This window comes from Gymnoscopelus braueri (genome assembly GCF_963280865.1).
Source record: "Gymnoscopelus braueri genome assembly, chromosome: 15".
Lineage (NCBI taxonomy): Eukaryota > Metazoa > Chordata > Actinopteri > Myctophiformes > Myctophidae > Gymnoscopelus > Gymnoscopelus braueri.
Genome location: NC_137620.1, coordinates 14,794,157 through 14,811,647, shown reverse-complemented (window position 1 = coordinate 14,811,647; position 17,491 = coordinate 14,794,157). Strand labels below are relative to the sequence as shown.

General features: G+C 45.5%; 1 protein-coding gene across 5 annotated transcripts in view; it reads right to left on the bottom strand.

The window, feature by feature from the left end:
• The window catches only part of nrxn2b (neurexin 2b), an 890,203-nt gene that overhangs the window by 50,820 nt on the left and 821,892 nt on the right, over positions 1-17,491 (bottom strand). For all 5 annotated transcript variants that reach the window (XM_080450580.1, XM_080450581.1, XM_080450582.1 and 2 more), the window contains one exon: positions 2,591-2,762. In XM_080450580.1, the coding sequence (XP_080306706.1) occupies positions 2,591-2,762 (172 nt within the window). The remainder of the gene's footprint in view (positions 1-2,590; positions 2,763-17,491) is intronic.

The window sequence follows — 17,491 nt, the reverse complement described above, 5'->3', positions numbered from 1 at the left end:
ACTAATGTGTGAAGGCAGTCATGTATCCGCACACGCACACACACACACGCACACGCACACGCACACACACACACACGCGCGTGTGAGTGTGAACCGGCTGGCCGGTCCCAGAGGCACGCAAGCATCACTTTGAGATGTGTTGGGGTTGCTATTAAACGTTGTCTGGCCCGTCACAGCCATGTCTCCTTGTCTGTGTTGTCTCTCCAAATCATCACCTCTATGAAAGCCCTTCTGTTCATGAAGCCGCCGATGACTCAACAGGCACTTGTCATCAATACGGACCGAAGCGGGTGACAATTTAAACTCTTCCTCTTGGGAACTGAGAGGGAAAATTGCAGCGGCGCGGGGGTGTATAGACAGGAAGAAAAAATGTGAGGATAGAAAACGTGTGACATTGCAGCGCAACTGTCTGTCTTGTGTGTAGGCGAGCAACAGGTAATTGAACAAATCTATTTATTCGATTATAAATAATTATAGATTTGAATGAAATGATACATTTTCCAAAATACTGAAAATAGCAGATCTACAAGCCGGCGATGTGATGTTGTGAGCTTGTAGCTCGATGCTATTGTTTTTATGACAGTGTATACGACAACGTATAAAATAAGGCGTAAGTGGTTAATACGAATAAGAAATAATTTTGATAGATTGATTTGTTGATATATATAAAATATTTATATATAAAGACACGTTCTTGATTATTCGATTAATCTAAAAAGTTAATATAATAATTGTTATAAGGAGATAGTTTCAGGCCTACTTGTCTCGTTACTGTCTGTCTCACTTGCCTTAATTTCCATTCCTTCCCCATCTCGTCTTATAGACACCCTCCCCGTTCCACGTCCTTTGGGGAAGTCTCATTTTCCGCCATGCGGTGTACGAGGCACGGAGGTCCCTCACGTGTCTCACAATACACACACAAGCTGACTCGCGAGGGCGGAGAACCATGGCGATGTCCCTGTGAGACTGCCTGATGTGGGTCAAAACAGATCCGGCGGGGGGGAAAAAAGACAGTCGTGCACCAAACTGCACTTCTTGGTGTTGCGTGAGGGAACCCGAACCAATCAAATTCGCCATTAGTGATGGCCTCGCTTGAGGCCCCCGCCGGGATCATCACCCTACACTCCAAATTAAGCACCCTAGTCATTACAGTATATGTAGCGAGGGACGAGATGTCACGCAGATGTTGCGTAACCCCAGTGGTGGAAAAAGTACTCAAATGTTTTATTTAAGTACAAGTATTAATACTGCAATGTAGAAGTACTCTATTACTTAAGTAAAAGTCCGGCGCGTCGCGACGCGTTGTGAGCTTGTAGATCTGCTATAAAATAGGGCTAAAGTGGTTAATGTATGTTTTATAATGTAAGAATGTATATCTGCAAAGTAACTAGTAACTAAGTTTTCAAATAATTGTAGTGGAGTAAAAGTACAATATTTGCCTCTGAGATGTAGTGGAGTAGAAGTAAAAGTATTGACACTTTTAAATACTCCAGTAAAGTAAAAATACCTCAAAATTGTACTTAAGTACAATACTTGAGTAAATGTACTTTACACCACTGCCCGCTGGGATCATCACCCTACACTCTCAAATTAAGCACCCTAGTCATTACAGTATTAGTAGTACAGCGAGGGACGAGATGTCACGCAGATGTTGTGTAACCCGACATCGAGGCTGCCATGAGTGTATCTCAGTGTCTCACGAAAAAAACTTGTGCCAAGTACATTGTCCCAATTCTTATTTTTTCTGGGTCACATGAACGTCAGTCGGTGTTGCTGACACCAGTCAGTGCACGCCGCCTCGGAAAGGCCTCCATCTCCATCACAATAAAAATCAAGAGGGGAGAACTGTCGTCTGAGGGCTTGTTATTTTCGCCTCGCCGTTGTTGGTATAATGTCACTCGCAAGTGAAATGAATTGGGTAGACGGTAGATGGTGTCACATGTTGACACTATTCTTCCCCATCGCTTCTCAGAACAACCGCAATACAAGGATGACAATGCTGAATCGTGCCCTTTGAAAAAGCACGACGTGGAATCCAGCCCTTTGAAAAGCAAATATTTCCATGCCTTTCTCATGTGATGAGTTTTCATTCATCAACAATACCACAGGCAATTTATCCTGTGGACGTTTAGCCTTTGGCGCTCATTGACATGAGCAGAAAATGTCTTCCTTTCAATAACCATGTCGGGTAAAAAAAAACCACTGTGAACAAGAGAGACACAGTGGAGAGAGACGTTAAGAGAGGGTCTAAAAAATAACCCCACAATTCATGTTGAAATGGAATACCATGATTACGCCTAATCAACAGCAGAGGAAGCGGCCCACTGCTGGCGCTGACTCATAGGAGGGTGTCTGCTCTCCTTTCTAGCGTCTGTTTGAGAAATGGTGTGAGGTTGTATAACAAGCATAATGTACATCCTGAATTTAGGGGAAATGGATTCTCTCTCAGTGTCTCTCCACTTATATGTCTTTGGTTCACATTGAGGGTTTAACCCTCCCTGTGATCACTGAAGAAGACCATAACAGTCACTGCCCCCCCCCCCCCCCCCCCCCAATCTCAGTGCCACTGTGTCGGACCCCGTGCTCCTACCTGAGGGGAAACGTTCGATGACGGGCTGGCTGTCCACCTGTAGCGTGGCGTTGCCGCCGCTGCGCGTGAAGCGCACCACGTGGTATTTGCCGTCGCTCACCATCACCGCGCTCTCCTCGATGGCGATGTCGTCCGTTCCCACGTTGAAGATCACGCCGATCTTTCCCCGTTCCTGCGGAAGGGAGAGGAAGAAATGTCAGTGTTAAAATGATGCTGTTACCTTTGTCGCGACTGAAACCATTTCCGGGGGGACGGGAGGGGGGGGGGAACCCACGTGTTTTGTGCGTGTGCTTGCATTCGAACCAATGAGGGGATGCGTGATCCCTGATCACCGTAATCCAATCGCAATCCACTTTGAAATTGAACAATAACATTTACCTCCCAGATCATCTAGCCAGGACAATCATCAAAGCGACTCTTCGCCGTACATCAGCATTAGTCAAGAACTACACTGAGGACTAAGGCGCCTTTAGTATTCATCAACCTTGTGATCCCTCTCCTTCTCTCCTATCTATTAGCGCTGACAGCCACCCACTGCTTCTAGTTTATTACAGTCAGTCGCCAAACCCCCCACCCCCCACACACACACACACTCTCCCTCCCTCTCTCTGTGGTTTCTGTCCTCGGTCCCAGCAAAGGTCAAAGTCATTTCGCCACGTTACAGTCTGCCTGCCAAACGATGGAGGGATGTGAGGGGGGGGGGGGGGGGGGGGGTGGAGAGAGAAGTGAGAGAGAGCAAAACTGAGGGCATAGGAGAGGCAGTCTGATAGACAGACGGACTGAGCAGATACTAGACAAAACCATTAAAGATGCAGTCTCTCTCTCTCTCACGGGCGCAATCCTCTCGCCGAGTTATTCAGGGACTTACAGTAATACCCCGTGGCGGTGGCTGCCATTCAACATGCCCCTCCCTGCTGAGACAAGCTGGCCAAAACACTTCCTGGTGGACACAGGGGATCAAGGGCCTATTGGCCGCGGACGGGTACTGCTATCTGCCTGCAGCAGCTTGTGCGCTTCCAAAAACGACTTCATTGATTCAATTATCTCATTAAATATGTGCATTTTATCCAGCTATACCTTCCATATGGCAAGGTACTGGGAGGTTAAACCATGCGGCTTTGGCTCCCAGCGTTTTTCCATTATTCACGGCTGATTAACTATTTAAAAGGATAGGGGCAAAAATAAAACACCCGAATGTTAATTGAACTTCGAGTATCAAGTTTAACTGAGTAAATAAGCGCAGAGGTTGTACAGTAGCTTAATGAGCGGTATAATCGCAGCCAAATTTATGTGCATTCTAACCACCCCCCGACGCAGTAAAAAAAAGTAGTAATGGTATTCAAGCCAAGACCAGGGCATTGCCATGCACTGGCGACAAGAGCGATTAGGGTATTAATTGAGCGTGCTGAAACTGCTTTAAGTGGAAATGTTCGGTAGGCGTGATTGGTGCCTGAGGGGGATCAACAGAGGATCAGGGACAGAGTGACTGTCAAAATAATCAATTGGCATGAAAAAAGGGGCAAAGGGGGAGGTAAATATAAATTTCCCATCTCTTTTGTACATACAGTATAGTGTTTTGTATTTGTTGATGACATGTATTATTGTGTTAATTTTGTATGCCATTTTTATGAATTGTCCCCAGGACTTATTTTGTGTTATCCTTTTAGCTTTGATGTCTTACTGTACCACATGCTGTTTACATTTTCTGACCGATAAAGTATTCAATCAATCAATCAAAAATGTGTTTCATGACGGCAAAAACACGGTGCAATACGGGCGTTTCCAAAGTCCTTCTGGTATTATGTGTAAAGGAGCTTGAGCTTAGCTAGGCATTGTGATAGCATGTCACAATAGGCCTAGACGTTACCTACGAGAGTTAAGGTAATGTAACGGCACTTTAGCTTCAAGTACAATGCTGACCTTAAAAATAACATTTTCAAAATCAAACATATATTTACATTTAAGTTTTTCTACCAACTCTGCAAATACTGTGAATACAGCTACTGTTATAAGCTACTGTATTTTGTTTTTGTTCTTCGTAAATCTTAGGTAAAGATTTTGTTAATAAAAAAGAAGTTAACCACTTAATCCCTTCATACTAAGTTGACCGGGAGACCCCAGGGCAGGTATGCTAGTATTTGCTTCTACATCAAATTGCTTTGCCGAAAATAGCTGATCTACAAACTCACAACGCATCGCAACACAATGCGTTGTGAGCTTGTAGATCAGCCATTTTCACCAAATGTACACCCCAGAATAGGGATGCAAGGGTTTGTGTGGTTAAAGGAGAAGAACATCAAATAAAACCCTTTCACTTATTTATGAACAGGCGGTTCGATGGTCTCCTCGGTGGATGATCTCATTCTAGCAAGGGAAGGGAAGTACAGTACGGTTTCAAATGCCAGGCGGGGGCCTCTCTCCTCATCATGTTACTCACTGACCCTGACGGTCTACCTGCCCGTTCTCCCCCTCATGCATTTCACCAATCCATTATCGATCCCACAAGCACACACATGAAGGTGGATCAGGAAAGTGAACACCGCACAGCGCCCGTGAATATCAGGGCTTTTGGCCTATTGACGCACGCTGCAGTTGATACCTGTATCTATTGTATAGAAGTAGGGGAGCCAAATGGTTCCGAGGAACCTAATGATCCTTGTCAGAAGCAGCAGAGAACTAGAATGGGCTCCATTACAGCTCACCAAACAAGATGCTCAGAATACTCATAATACCTCTGCCGAGAGAATTAATTCAATTTGCCAGGATGAATCCATCCTATTACGGCTGAAGGGCTGAAGAGGACAGTGAGAGAGGCGGAAGAGAGAGAGAGAGAGAGAGCAAGAGAGAGGGGGAGAGAGAGAGCATTTGAGTGATATTTACAGAAAGATTAGCATTTGTGTTCCGCAACATTAGGACTCTTCCCCGTGCAGAGGGAACGTATCGAGCCCATTATGGCAGGAAGCTGCTGGGAGCCACTGGCTTTTCTCTCTCTCTCTCTCTCTCACTCTCTTACTCACTCTCTCTCTCTCTTTTTAAAGATGATTCCAGCATTGTGGTAATGACATTTTAATGGCCGCTTCCCTTAAGCGAGAAAAAAAGGGAAAATATCTCTGTAAGGGGAAAGAAAATATATGTACAGTATATATATATATAGGCCTAATCCTCGAGTGACTGGAGGCAGTGAAGTCGGCAAACGCTGAAATGTAGGGAGTGGTGGGTAGGTAACTGACAATAAGCCCTAACTGCTCTTTAAACACAGAGGCTCCTAAATGACTGCTAAGCGGCCTTTAATCTGCTTTCGGCGCCGTCTAATGTCGGGAATAATGTTGTTTCTGCTGCTTTATGGATGGGGGACTGCTCCTTGTGTCGGTCAATCAGCGGCCTCAGCAGGGGGTCCGCTCCCAACTTTGTTTGTGCGTGTGCGTGCGTGTGCGTGTGTGTGTGTGTGTGTGTGTGTGTGTGTGTGTGTGTGTGTGTGTTGGGGGGGTGCAATTTAAATGAATGTTTGAATAACATCTTGAATGCCCAGGGACACGTCAACACTCCATCCACATAATACATGCTCCATAACGATAACATAACGGCTCGCACGGCTCAGGGCACTACCGAGCTTTGACACATTATGTCTCTGTCGCGCCCAGGCTTTTCAGGATGCCACGTACGACTGTACTGGGTGCTAGCCGAGCAGATTGCACTTTAAGCTGGGGAAAGATGCTAAAGAGCCGACTCGGATTTCAACAACCCATTAAACACAAAGTTTGACGTCTCTGCCAAATGTTCAAGATGGCAGCTACAACAAAGATGTTGACTGTTGGGTGATTTAATTAGTGTCTCATAAGGATAGGGGCAGAAAAAAACACTTTAAAGCCCTTAGAAATGCTCGTACACGGAGAGCGTTCCCGTCTGTAAATTCTTTTCAACCTGACCTTGCAGCACGTGAGAGCACGGTGAGGTAATCACATGCTGGCGAGTCCGGAATGTGAATGAGGTACACCAGACCGTGGATGCTGTGCGCATAACTAGTTCTCGTGTTTGCGCGTGTGTGCATGCGTGTGAGTGTGGGTGTGTGTGTGTGTGTTGGTGGTTATCAGTCAGAGAGAGGTGTTCAGAGAGAGGCTGTGAGAGGCTGATCACACCAAACAGGAGATAGAGGGAAGGAACAGAGAAAGAGAGGGAGGGGAGAGACAGGAGCAAAAAGGGCAGAGAGAAACAGCGCTTGATGAAAAAGAAAATGGAGCGAACCTTGATGATCCTCCAGAGCCTCAAGGTGCTTGGAGATCAAAGCTCCTTTTGAAGATGTCAGTATCTCTCTCTCTCTCTCTCCATCGTTCTGCGAGCACGTTATAGTCAATTAAGTAAGGTGCGGGCGAAAAGAAGACTAAGGGAGAATGGCAACGCAGTTTTCAAGGATTTGTTTCCCGGTTTCTTCTCCTAAGGGGCTCGCAGTTCAGGAGACAGCTTAAGCTTTGTCTAAAAACCCAACATCAACACCACCTTCCGATCCACCTCGGCACGTCTTGTCTTATATTTTTTTTGTCTGGATCGGCTGTCATATTCTGAACATCTCTCTACATTGCTTTCCGTACAGAAGATTTTCCCCTCATTATAGAACAGTCAACGTCAGGAATAATGTTATGTTTCCCCACGCTTTTATGCAGGTTTTGGATTGCTCCTTGAGCCAGTCAATCAGCGGCTTCGGTAGGAGGTCTGCTGGCAACTTTGTGTGTGTGTGTGTGTGTGTGTGTGTGTGTGTGTGTGTGTGTGTGTGTGTGTGTGTGTGTGTGTGTGTGTGTGTGTGTGTGGGGGATGCAGCTCCATCTAGGATGCCTTTTCAATTAATGTTTGATTAACATCTCAAGCGCCCGGGGACACGGCAAAATTCTATCCAGTTAATGTGTACCAGGCGAAAACTCCATGGCGGTAACATAACGTAATGTTTTCTACTGACATTACGCACGTCTCGAGGCAATAGCCGAACAGATTGTATGTTATAGTCAATTAAGAAAGGTGTGGGCAAAAAAAGATACCAAGGGAGAATGGCATGGCATTATTCAAGGATATATTTAGGAGATTAGGAGACTGCTTAACCATGACCATCAACTCCTAGCCTGGGATCCAGACTGATTGCTCACTTCGCTTCACAGTCTGGAAAGCCTCCTATCTCCGTGCACACACGGGAGAAAACGGCCCACAGCTTCTGATTGGTCTGTGTGGGGGGGCGGGACCAGTATTTTACAATGTAAAGCTCGAGTAACTTCCTGACTTGCCTACGTAATTGAAATACGAGTCAAATAGGACCCTGGCCAGACCGAGTATAGCGAAGTGAGAAAAAGACGAACGTAGCAAATCAGTGTGGATTCCAGGCTAACCAACTGCACCTTCCGATATACCTTTTCTTTAATCGACTCTCTATATTTCCCCCATATACAGTAGCACATTTTCTCCCTCATTATAGAGTCAACGTGCCTCTAATGAGCCAATCGTACAAAAACAATTTGTCCCCCCCCCCATATGTGCACACACGCAGACGCATGTGCACAAAATCCTCCTAATTCTTCTCATTACTATTCTCATCCAATCCTCTATGATCTCGGGAAAATGTGAACTATACATCTGATGTAACGCCGCCAAATGTTCGTTGCTTGTAACGTAGGCAGAGTGATGTGCAAAGCGTATTGCAGTTTTGCTCGCTAAAAGTCGTTGGATAAGAACGTTACACCCTAAATGGCCAAAATCAAAACGATTCTGTAAAAATGTGAGTGGGAGGACATCGATATAAGTGCCGACCCGATCCATATGGTTAATGAACGGAGGAATCTGCCTGAATAAGGTAAACACGCACCCAAAAAGAAGATGGGACCCCAGGGATGACTCAGCGGGATATTGACACAAACGTATGCAGCCATTTACAACTTGGTCAAGGTGGGGTTGCATTTTGTGCGGCATCGTGCCTCAAACCCGCCTAATGGAACGGCACAGCACCATTCATCATCACCAGCTCACATTTTGCCTTGATTAAGATCCATCACGGCTACAGCGTTGAGCCCATACTGTATGTGATCAAGCCTGGGTAACTGCCGTGAGTTGCAGACGATGTAGGTATTTGCTGTACGAGCCTATACATCAGCCCAGCAGAGCAATGGCAGCGAGGGGGCAAAGCAGAGACTGATTAATAGGAATGGAGAATGGACTGGACTACCAGGGAGAACCCATGAATCCTTGCCTGCTTTATATGGATGCCCCGCACGTGCACGCAGACACACACACACACACACACCCACACACACACACACACACACACACACACACACACACACACACACACACACACACACACACACACACTTATAAAGCCTATTATAAAATATGCAGTCTAGGAATATAAATATTTTACACAAACCAACAATACAACAATGGAGCACACTGTACACTCTAGGTTCCTTAACTAATGATATTATGCGTGATTATATCTTTTCGCACGGTACTTGCAGTGTAGGTGAATGCTTTCCTTGGATCATGGGTGTTGTGACTCTTAAGTTTGAGCTTGGTACCGTAGGGTAACCCCCGCATGTCCCCCCCCCTGGAGTAATTAGAGGTGTGCGTGACTAATCAGCTCATTGGTATAAAAACATTGATATCGGCTTGGAGGAGGACCCAGCAAGGCATGTGAGAGCCTTGAAGGAGAGCGTGGCTGCATGGCCACGGCTAATCTCCCACCCGGAGAAAAAAAAAAAGCTGCAGTGTTATGTAAGACTCGACAGGCTCGTTGCGTAACATGTAGGCCATCGGCTGCCTGGGCTGCACGGGACAAATCTCCCCGCAATCCCGTTTCACTTTGCATGCTCTCTCCTCGTCACTAGCGGCGCAAGAGGGGGGTACGGCGGCGATAATTTACACTCACATTACCGCGTTATCCGACCTTCACGCACACGGCTGTATATTTTCACGACCGCCTCTTCCCATGCCGCGCGCCCCTTGCCTCGAAATGATACAGAGGGGATTGGTGATAAAGGGGGTACTGTAGCTGTATGTCAGAGCAGTTTAAGCTGGTGGGTGCAGCAGCATACGTGTATACTGTATACAGTACATTTAGTGCACAAACACATGTGCTTGCGCGTGTGTGTGCATACGTATTTGTGCACGCACGAACAGTACGCACACAAATGTATATGCATACAGTATGTTTGTGTGTGTGTATATATATCCTTTCTTTATGTGCCTTCTCTCTCTCACCCTGTACTTGTGCACAGCCAACTCATTTGTATGTGTTTGCCGTAAAGCTCGGCAGTCACCTTGAGAAAGTTGCCCCATCTCCTCATCTTAATAGCACTTTATCTCTCCCTCTCCCCCTTTCTTCTCTTCCCCCTGTGCCTGCGTTGTATATCTCTCACAGCCATTGAATTCACAGCTTTATATATCTGCTGCTCCTGGTCCGGACAAATAAACAGCGAGGGGAGACTCTCCACACAGACTCAAGATCTCATAGAAAATCCCCTGTGTTATATAGACAGAGATACGGTGTGCATGTGTGGGAGAGAGAGAGTTGTGTGTGTGTGTGTGTGTGTGTGTGTGTGTGTGTGTGTGTGTGTGTGTGTGTGTGTGTGTGTGTGTGTGTGCACGCACGCACGCGCTACCCAAGCATGACTCACCCTGGGCCAATGGGAGTGACAATGTGTTGACTGGGCTCACACTTTTGTCCTGCATATACAAATTAGGCAGCCGGGTTAAAAAAAAATGAAAAGAAAAGGAGGATAGTAGCAATATTTATGCTAATGCATAAAGAGAGAGCGATCCGTCAAGGTAAACAACATCTTCCATAATCCTGATTATGCCGTCAACTTTAGCAGCCCGATTTTTCTCACTCACTCAATGTCAGTCCATGGCCTCTGCAAACAACATCGATCTCCAAGGCACGCGCGCGCACACACAGGCACACACACACACAATAAATGCATACCGTAAGCTTGTGTTTGTGCTTGCGCATGTGCTTGCGCATGTGCGCGCGCGTATGTGTGCCTGTGCGCGTGTAAATGCACAGACACACACACGCGCGCGCGCATCCACCGGGCCGATGATCACTGCGGCGGTGGTGTTGATCTGTGTGCCAGTGTGCCCCCCCCGTCTGATGGATAGCGTCCTTCAACATGCTGAACCATCAGCCTTGCAGGTTAGAACACCACCCGACCCTGCTCTCCTCCTCGTAGACGCAGCGGCGTGCCGCGTGGGAATGGACGCACCGTAGCGGTGCCTGGAGGCTCAGCCAGGTGGTGCACAGACCATATGCTCCTGGTGAGCGCAAGAACCCGGGTTTGAATCTGACCCCTGTATGCATTTGTCTCCACATGTCTCTCCTCTCTCTCTCTCTCTCTCTGCCCTTGGTTTCCCATGGCTCTCTCTACGGGTCTGACCTACAGTTCAGTTAAATACAAATGTGCTGTACAACTTGCAGTGCAACAATGTGCTATCTGAAATAGTAAGCGCTACAGTCATGGTGGCCGATTCTGGTACTGCAGCATACCACAGCTGGGGCCAGATACATGAACGAAAAAACGGTTTCAACCAATGGGCTCGATTGACGAGCTTGCGTACAAGCTTGCTCACAGGGTTGCGCACAGAGGTGACACTACTGCACATGCGAGTCGACGTGGAACAAAGCAAATAAGCACCGCGACGTCACCGTCAGCAAACACGGAAGAAGGGGGAAAAAGAGGTAAAAAAGGAGTAACTCCATAGAAGTAAATGGCTGGGGATTTCTGGTTACCACTCTAGTTCTTTTTATACCTCTATGGCAAATATGAAGGCACACATCGCCATGCTAGCAAGTATGAGTGAGGTGCACTCAAGGGCTCTGATATTTCCCATACACACATTTGTGCAGTGGTGGAAAAAGTACTCAAATGTTTTACTTAAAGCTATACAGTGCAGGTCCACAAATAACGATTTTTAGCAGCCTCTGCTGGTCATTACCGTCACTGCAGGCCGTTTGTTTATTCCTCTGTTACCCAGAATTGCATTTGTTTTCACCGGAAGACGGAAGCGTTTCAAAAAGCGTTCTTTTAATTGTTTTATACGATCTGTGGATCGTTTCTCTTAGCCAGTGGAGCTTTAGTTACCGTGAGCTGTGTTTTATTTTTCTGTTTATTTTCGACCTTCAAATCATACAATCTCTTAAAATCAGCGTGAGTTTCCTTATTAGCGCGGTAGTTCCTGGCCAAACAGGAAACCGGTGCGGTAGTTCCTGGCCAAACAGGAAACCGGTGCATTTCCGCCTCCGTTTTCCGGCCAGATGACGTCATTTTCGCGGGAAAGGCTCACCGAGCCACCGTTCAATAGAAAATATATAAATAAAAGGCTTTCGGGGGTGAAATTCATGGAGTGGGTGAAACTTTTGCCATTCACAAAAGATATACAATTTGACTTTAGTTTTGTTGAAAAAGTTACCTAGTATTACTTTAAGTAAAAGTATCAATACTGCAATGTAGAAGTACTCCGTTACAAGTAAAAGTCCGGAATTCGAAATTTACTTGAGTAAAAGTATAAAAGTATTGGTATCAAAATGTACTTAAAGTACCAAAAGTAAAAGTACTAAAATGTTTGAAAATAGCAGATCTACAAGCTCACAACGCGTCGCGATTTTCTAATAGCCTAGGTATAGAATAGGGCTAAAGTGGTTGATGTATGTTTTATAATGTAATAATTTATATATGCAAAGTAACTAAAGTTTTCAAATAATTGTAGTGGAGTAAAAGTACAATATTTGCCTCTGAGAGTGTAGTGGAGTAGAAGTAAAAGTATAGACAATTGGAAATACTCCAGTAAAGTAAAAGTACCTCAAAATTGTACTTACAGTAAGTACATTACTTGAGTAAATTTACTTAGTTACTTTACACCACTGCTAGCAAGTATGAGTGAGGTGCACTCAAGGGCTCTGATATTTCCTAGTCACCAAGAGCTGATGCAGGCAAACACACATTTGTGTTTCTCTCTCTCTCGCTCCCTCTCACTGCGTGTGTTTATTGTGTGTTTGCCCATGGCTGGGCTCCAGCTGAGCACACACACACACACCGGTGGAATTGGAACCGCTACACTGCTTTTGTGCAGCTTTGTGTCACACAACCCACCAGTGGGTTTGTGTGACCAATTGAGCCCACACACGGCGGCTGGCTTTGACCTGCTCCAAAACATCTGTGCTTTATGTCGTCCCATGTGCTTGCGCGAGCGTGTGTATGTACTGTATGTGTGTGCGTACATGATTGTGATATGTACTGTATGCATATAAATGTGTGTGCATATTATGCACACCCATTTATATGCATACGGTACATAAAACCTGTTTGGAATGACAAATAAGTGTGACATTGGTTTTTTCTCTCACCGAAGACACATTTTTGTGAGTTTCGACGTTGTCGAATTGCTTGCGGGGATGGAGGGGAAACCATTCAAATATGGAATGCCCTACCACCATCCATCAAAAAGTGTGACTCCCTACCCTCCTTCAAAATAAAACCTTGGAGCAGGACAAACCGCCTGGACCTAGACAAGTCGTCTAGCTTGCCAAAATAAATTACCCCCCCACAGTTTGCCTGTAAATATACTTTTACTGCTCCTAAGATTTATGATTTATTGTATAGTATTGTATTGTATGTCTTTATATGTCTTGATGAATTAAATACATAGGACCACAATGGAAACAAGCCCTCTGGGCCTTTTGTTTATCCTTTTAGCATTATTGTATAACTGTAGCTCTGTACTTTTCAACTAACTATTCAATCAATCAATCATTTTGTTATAAAAATGTCATAATTTCTCAAATTCTCTATTGAACCCTATTGAAACGAACAGTGCCAATGTTTTCTCAGGCGACCAGGCCACTGAGCCCTACAGGACATCTTGAGCGTTCTGACGGTGTGTGTGTGTGTGTGTGATGAATCTGTCAAGCGTCTCCAATACATTTCTGACGTTGCCTCTCAACGCTCCTTTATGGCACATCGAGGGGCGGTGGGAGGAGGAGGGTATATTACACGCCACTTTGAATCAAAAACAGAATCATCTCCGGCGCAATTTTCGTGGGGTGGGACGTGGGAGGGCTTTGCGAACCACACTTCACTGGGTTCTCGACATTTCAAAAAGAGCCGAGACGCTTGGAGACAATCACTAAGCCACCGCTCCAAGATGTCAGTCCGTTAGATGGATCATAGATGGTGAGGGGAACTCATAGGGTAGATAAGAGAGAGAGAAAGAGATAGAGGGCTGTGGGGGAGGGGGGGGGGGGGTTGTACATTACATTACATGTTTTACCCTTTAATTATCTCAGGGAGGTATGCTGAGCACATAATGTTCCTTTCCAGCTACGCACTGCTTCACAATCACACGCACACGCTCACACACACACACACACACACACACACACACACACACACACACACACACACACACACACACACACACACACACAGGCAAAAGGAACCAGGAAGAGAATGAAGAAGATAGTATTGAGGGGTGTGTGTGTGTGGGGTGGATCGAAGAGGCATGCAGGTGGTGGGCGGGAGATAGCGTGGGGGGGGGGGGGGGGTAGTGTGCTCTCACTGATACGGAGCCAGGGAAGGGATTTGTGATTTCTGCTGATCTGCAGGATCGATGCCCGTCCTGCTGCCTCCTCCAGCGCAAATCCCAGCTCCGGCCCAGACCATGTTAGCTATTTGTACGTCTGGCCGACTGAACACTGAGACACACAACACTTCTACATCACCCTCAATCCTTCCGTCCTCAATAGTCTGCCTTTTGTCTGTATTGATCTACTTCTCTCTCTCTCCCTCCCTCACTCTCTCTCTTTCTCTCTTTCACTCTGTCTTTATCTCTCTCCTTTCTTCTGCCTCCCTCGCTCGGTGCTCCCTTATCGCTTTACCTTCTTTAGCCTCTACTTTACTTTGACTTTATACAGTCTTCCCCTCATCATTACTTTCAACCGCCCACTTTGGCCAATCTCACCCACTCTCTCACTCTCACTCTCTCTCTCTCTCACTCTCTCACTCTCTCACTCTCTCTCTCTCCGTATTATCATAACTGTGTTGACCGGTGGAACTAACTATGGGCTCCGTGGAATCGTAGTGATACCCGCGCCTCGTGAGCGACATGACTGAGAACGTTCTGTGGCGGAATGGCCCCAGAATGCCGTTGGGCTGGCGCCGTAGAACAAGACCAGACATCTTTCGCTACGTCATTTGGTATGACACACGCATACGCACACACACTGCAATGTAGGACAGCTGAGTTATTGATTGTGTAAATATTGTTGTCAAGTGTTTTTTTTCCACTGACATGGGATTTGTACTCATTTGGTGAGGTTCACGTCGTTCATTCTGTGCATAAAATGTTCATATTTGTTGGCGAGGGGGGGTTAAGAAGAAATAAATCAGCGAAAAGAATGGTCATCATCATCTTACCACTAATACGAAAGCAACATCCGAAACAATAAAAAGAGAAACTTTCAAGATATTATTTGACAAACTTAGATGATCTAACAACGATCAAATATTACTGCTTTACAAATCTTTACTTTTTTTTCCGGAAAGGGACATTGCATCTCAGTTAATTGTTATGATTATCACAGTCATATTTAAGATCATGTTAACAGAAAAGATTCCCATTTCTGTCTGTTTCTGCCTTTCTCTGTGATGCATTTCACGGGCAAGCGTCAGCCTGGCACACACGTACGGTCTCTGGGCGTTATTACATCAGCCTAATTCATATTTTCTAATGATACGAGATTCAAAATCGCTATTTGGCCGCAAACACAACTCTTATCCAGAGCGACTTACAAGTGTAAAATCTGAGTAAATGGCATAAACCTTAGTCAACACACGACAGAGTAAATAGTCATATAAGTAGAGGGCAAACACTCAGAAGAGATTGCTACATTTTTGAGCTACTAGAAGTACAGAGAGATATAATTGAACATCGAGTGCCCTTGAAGAGTGTGCCTTTAAGATAATATCCATAATAGAGCATTTGACTTTACTTTACTTCCATGGCAACAATCTTTACCTGAGTTACTCTGCGTTTCAAATTTGGGTACTTATTTCTACATTGCCTACACTTGAAGAAAAACAGCAAAAGTTGAAGCTCAGCGGAAGTTGAAGCTCCATATTGAGATGAGGACAAGGTCATGTTTGTGTGTCCTATTGGATGAGAGCTTGTGATAAAGAGTGAGGGGCTATTTGTTTGTCTTTGTTTGTAGATGCGTGCGTGCGTGTGTGTGTGTGTGTGTGTGTGTGTGTGTGTGTGTGTGTGTGTGTGTGTGTGTGTGTGTGTGTGTGTGTGTGTGTGTGTGCGCGTGTGTGCGTGTGTGTGCATGCGTGTGCAAAAGTTGCTGAGTTAATCTGCATGTTTGTGCTTTCTGTTTGCATGTCTTTGTGTGTACTCTGTGCATGTATGCGTGTGTGCGTGTCTGCACAACGAGGCAGCCTATTCCTCTTAAATGGAGGACGAGAGGTACAGCTGGTACAGAATGGTTTTGACCTTCAGGACAAATTCAAAAGCAGCATTTTCTGCCCACACACATACTTCCTCCATACCACCCTGATACCTCCCACATACCTCCTTGAACATGCATTTCGCAGGCACCTGTATGCTTGTACCTGTGTAAAAATAAACAAATACCACAGCTTGCAGCCACCATACCACCCCCATACAGTGGCACCCAATACCACCTCCATACCCCCCTCTCTCTCTCTCTCTCTCTCTCAAATACACAGTGTTGTGTTTGACTGGTTTGGCAGAGCACATGAACCATTTTCTCTGGTGAGAAAACGGGAAAAGAATGCTATGAAAGCGACGGTTCAGTGCCATTGCCCACCTGATCTATCCAATGATCCCTTCACTTTCAACCCATTTACTTTTTTTTTGGTTTATCCTGTATGTAAGCGATAATGCGCAGCAAGGTTTCTTTCCAGATAGGAACATCACAGACAAGGCAGATTATTAGGCAATTATGGGATTATTTTCTAATGTCAGGACACCTGGAGTGACTTATCTGTTTAAACAAAGGCTGTGTTTTTATCCATTCTATATTCGTAAACACTATGTTTACTATTGTTGGTTTTGTTGTCGACTTTAACAGCCAGCAAATCACAATCAATTATTTTCTGTGGCCATGGTATAACTGCTACATACTGTACTTTATATACACATATAAACATACACAAATATACAATATACAGTGCATTTAGTACCATGTCCTCTCTCTCCATCTCTTTTCCTGACTTTCTATGCATCTACTTTTACTCCCTGTTTCATTCCCAGTCTATTTTATCTGACTCTCTTTCTGACTTCACGTCTGTATCTCTTCCTGTAATCTCTCTCTGTCTCTCTCTCTCTCTCTCTGTCCTCTCCTCTAGCCGTGTTCATAGCGTGATGTTAAAGCCCGGTGGAGAGGAACGGCTGCAGAGAGCACACGTACTAATATTTGCGCAACGCTGAACTGAGCAAACACGGATAAACAGACCTCTATGCTTTGCCGCTCCTATCTCCCCTCTCAACCCTGCTGGTGCGTCAGAACAATCCTGAGTAGTAGAGAGTCTAACAAAATGGACCTGCAACTCTCAGAGTTAAAATGAACACTCAGGAGTTTGTGGTGTTATCTGCCCCACGGTTCGTGTGTGTGTGAAATTCAGTGAATTCTTCAGCTGTATTGCGCACAGCTGCGTGAAACGTGTGCACGTGCACGCCGTGGATGCATGTGCAACCTGTGCCCTTGCTAGATGTGTGCGTGCAGGCTCCATCATGCACGAATGTGTACGGGTCCGTGTGTGTGTGTGTGTGTGTGTGTGTGTGTGTGAGTGTTTGAACGCACACTTTGAGACTGCATGTGTGAACGTGCAGCCACCTTCACCCCTGATGACC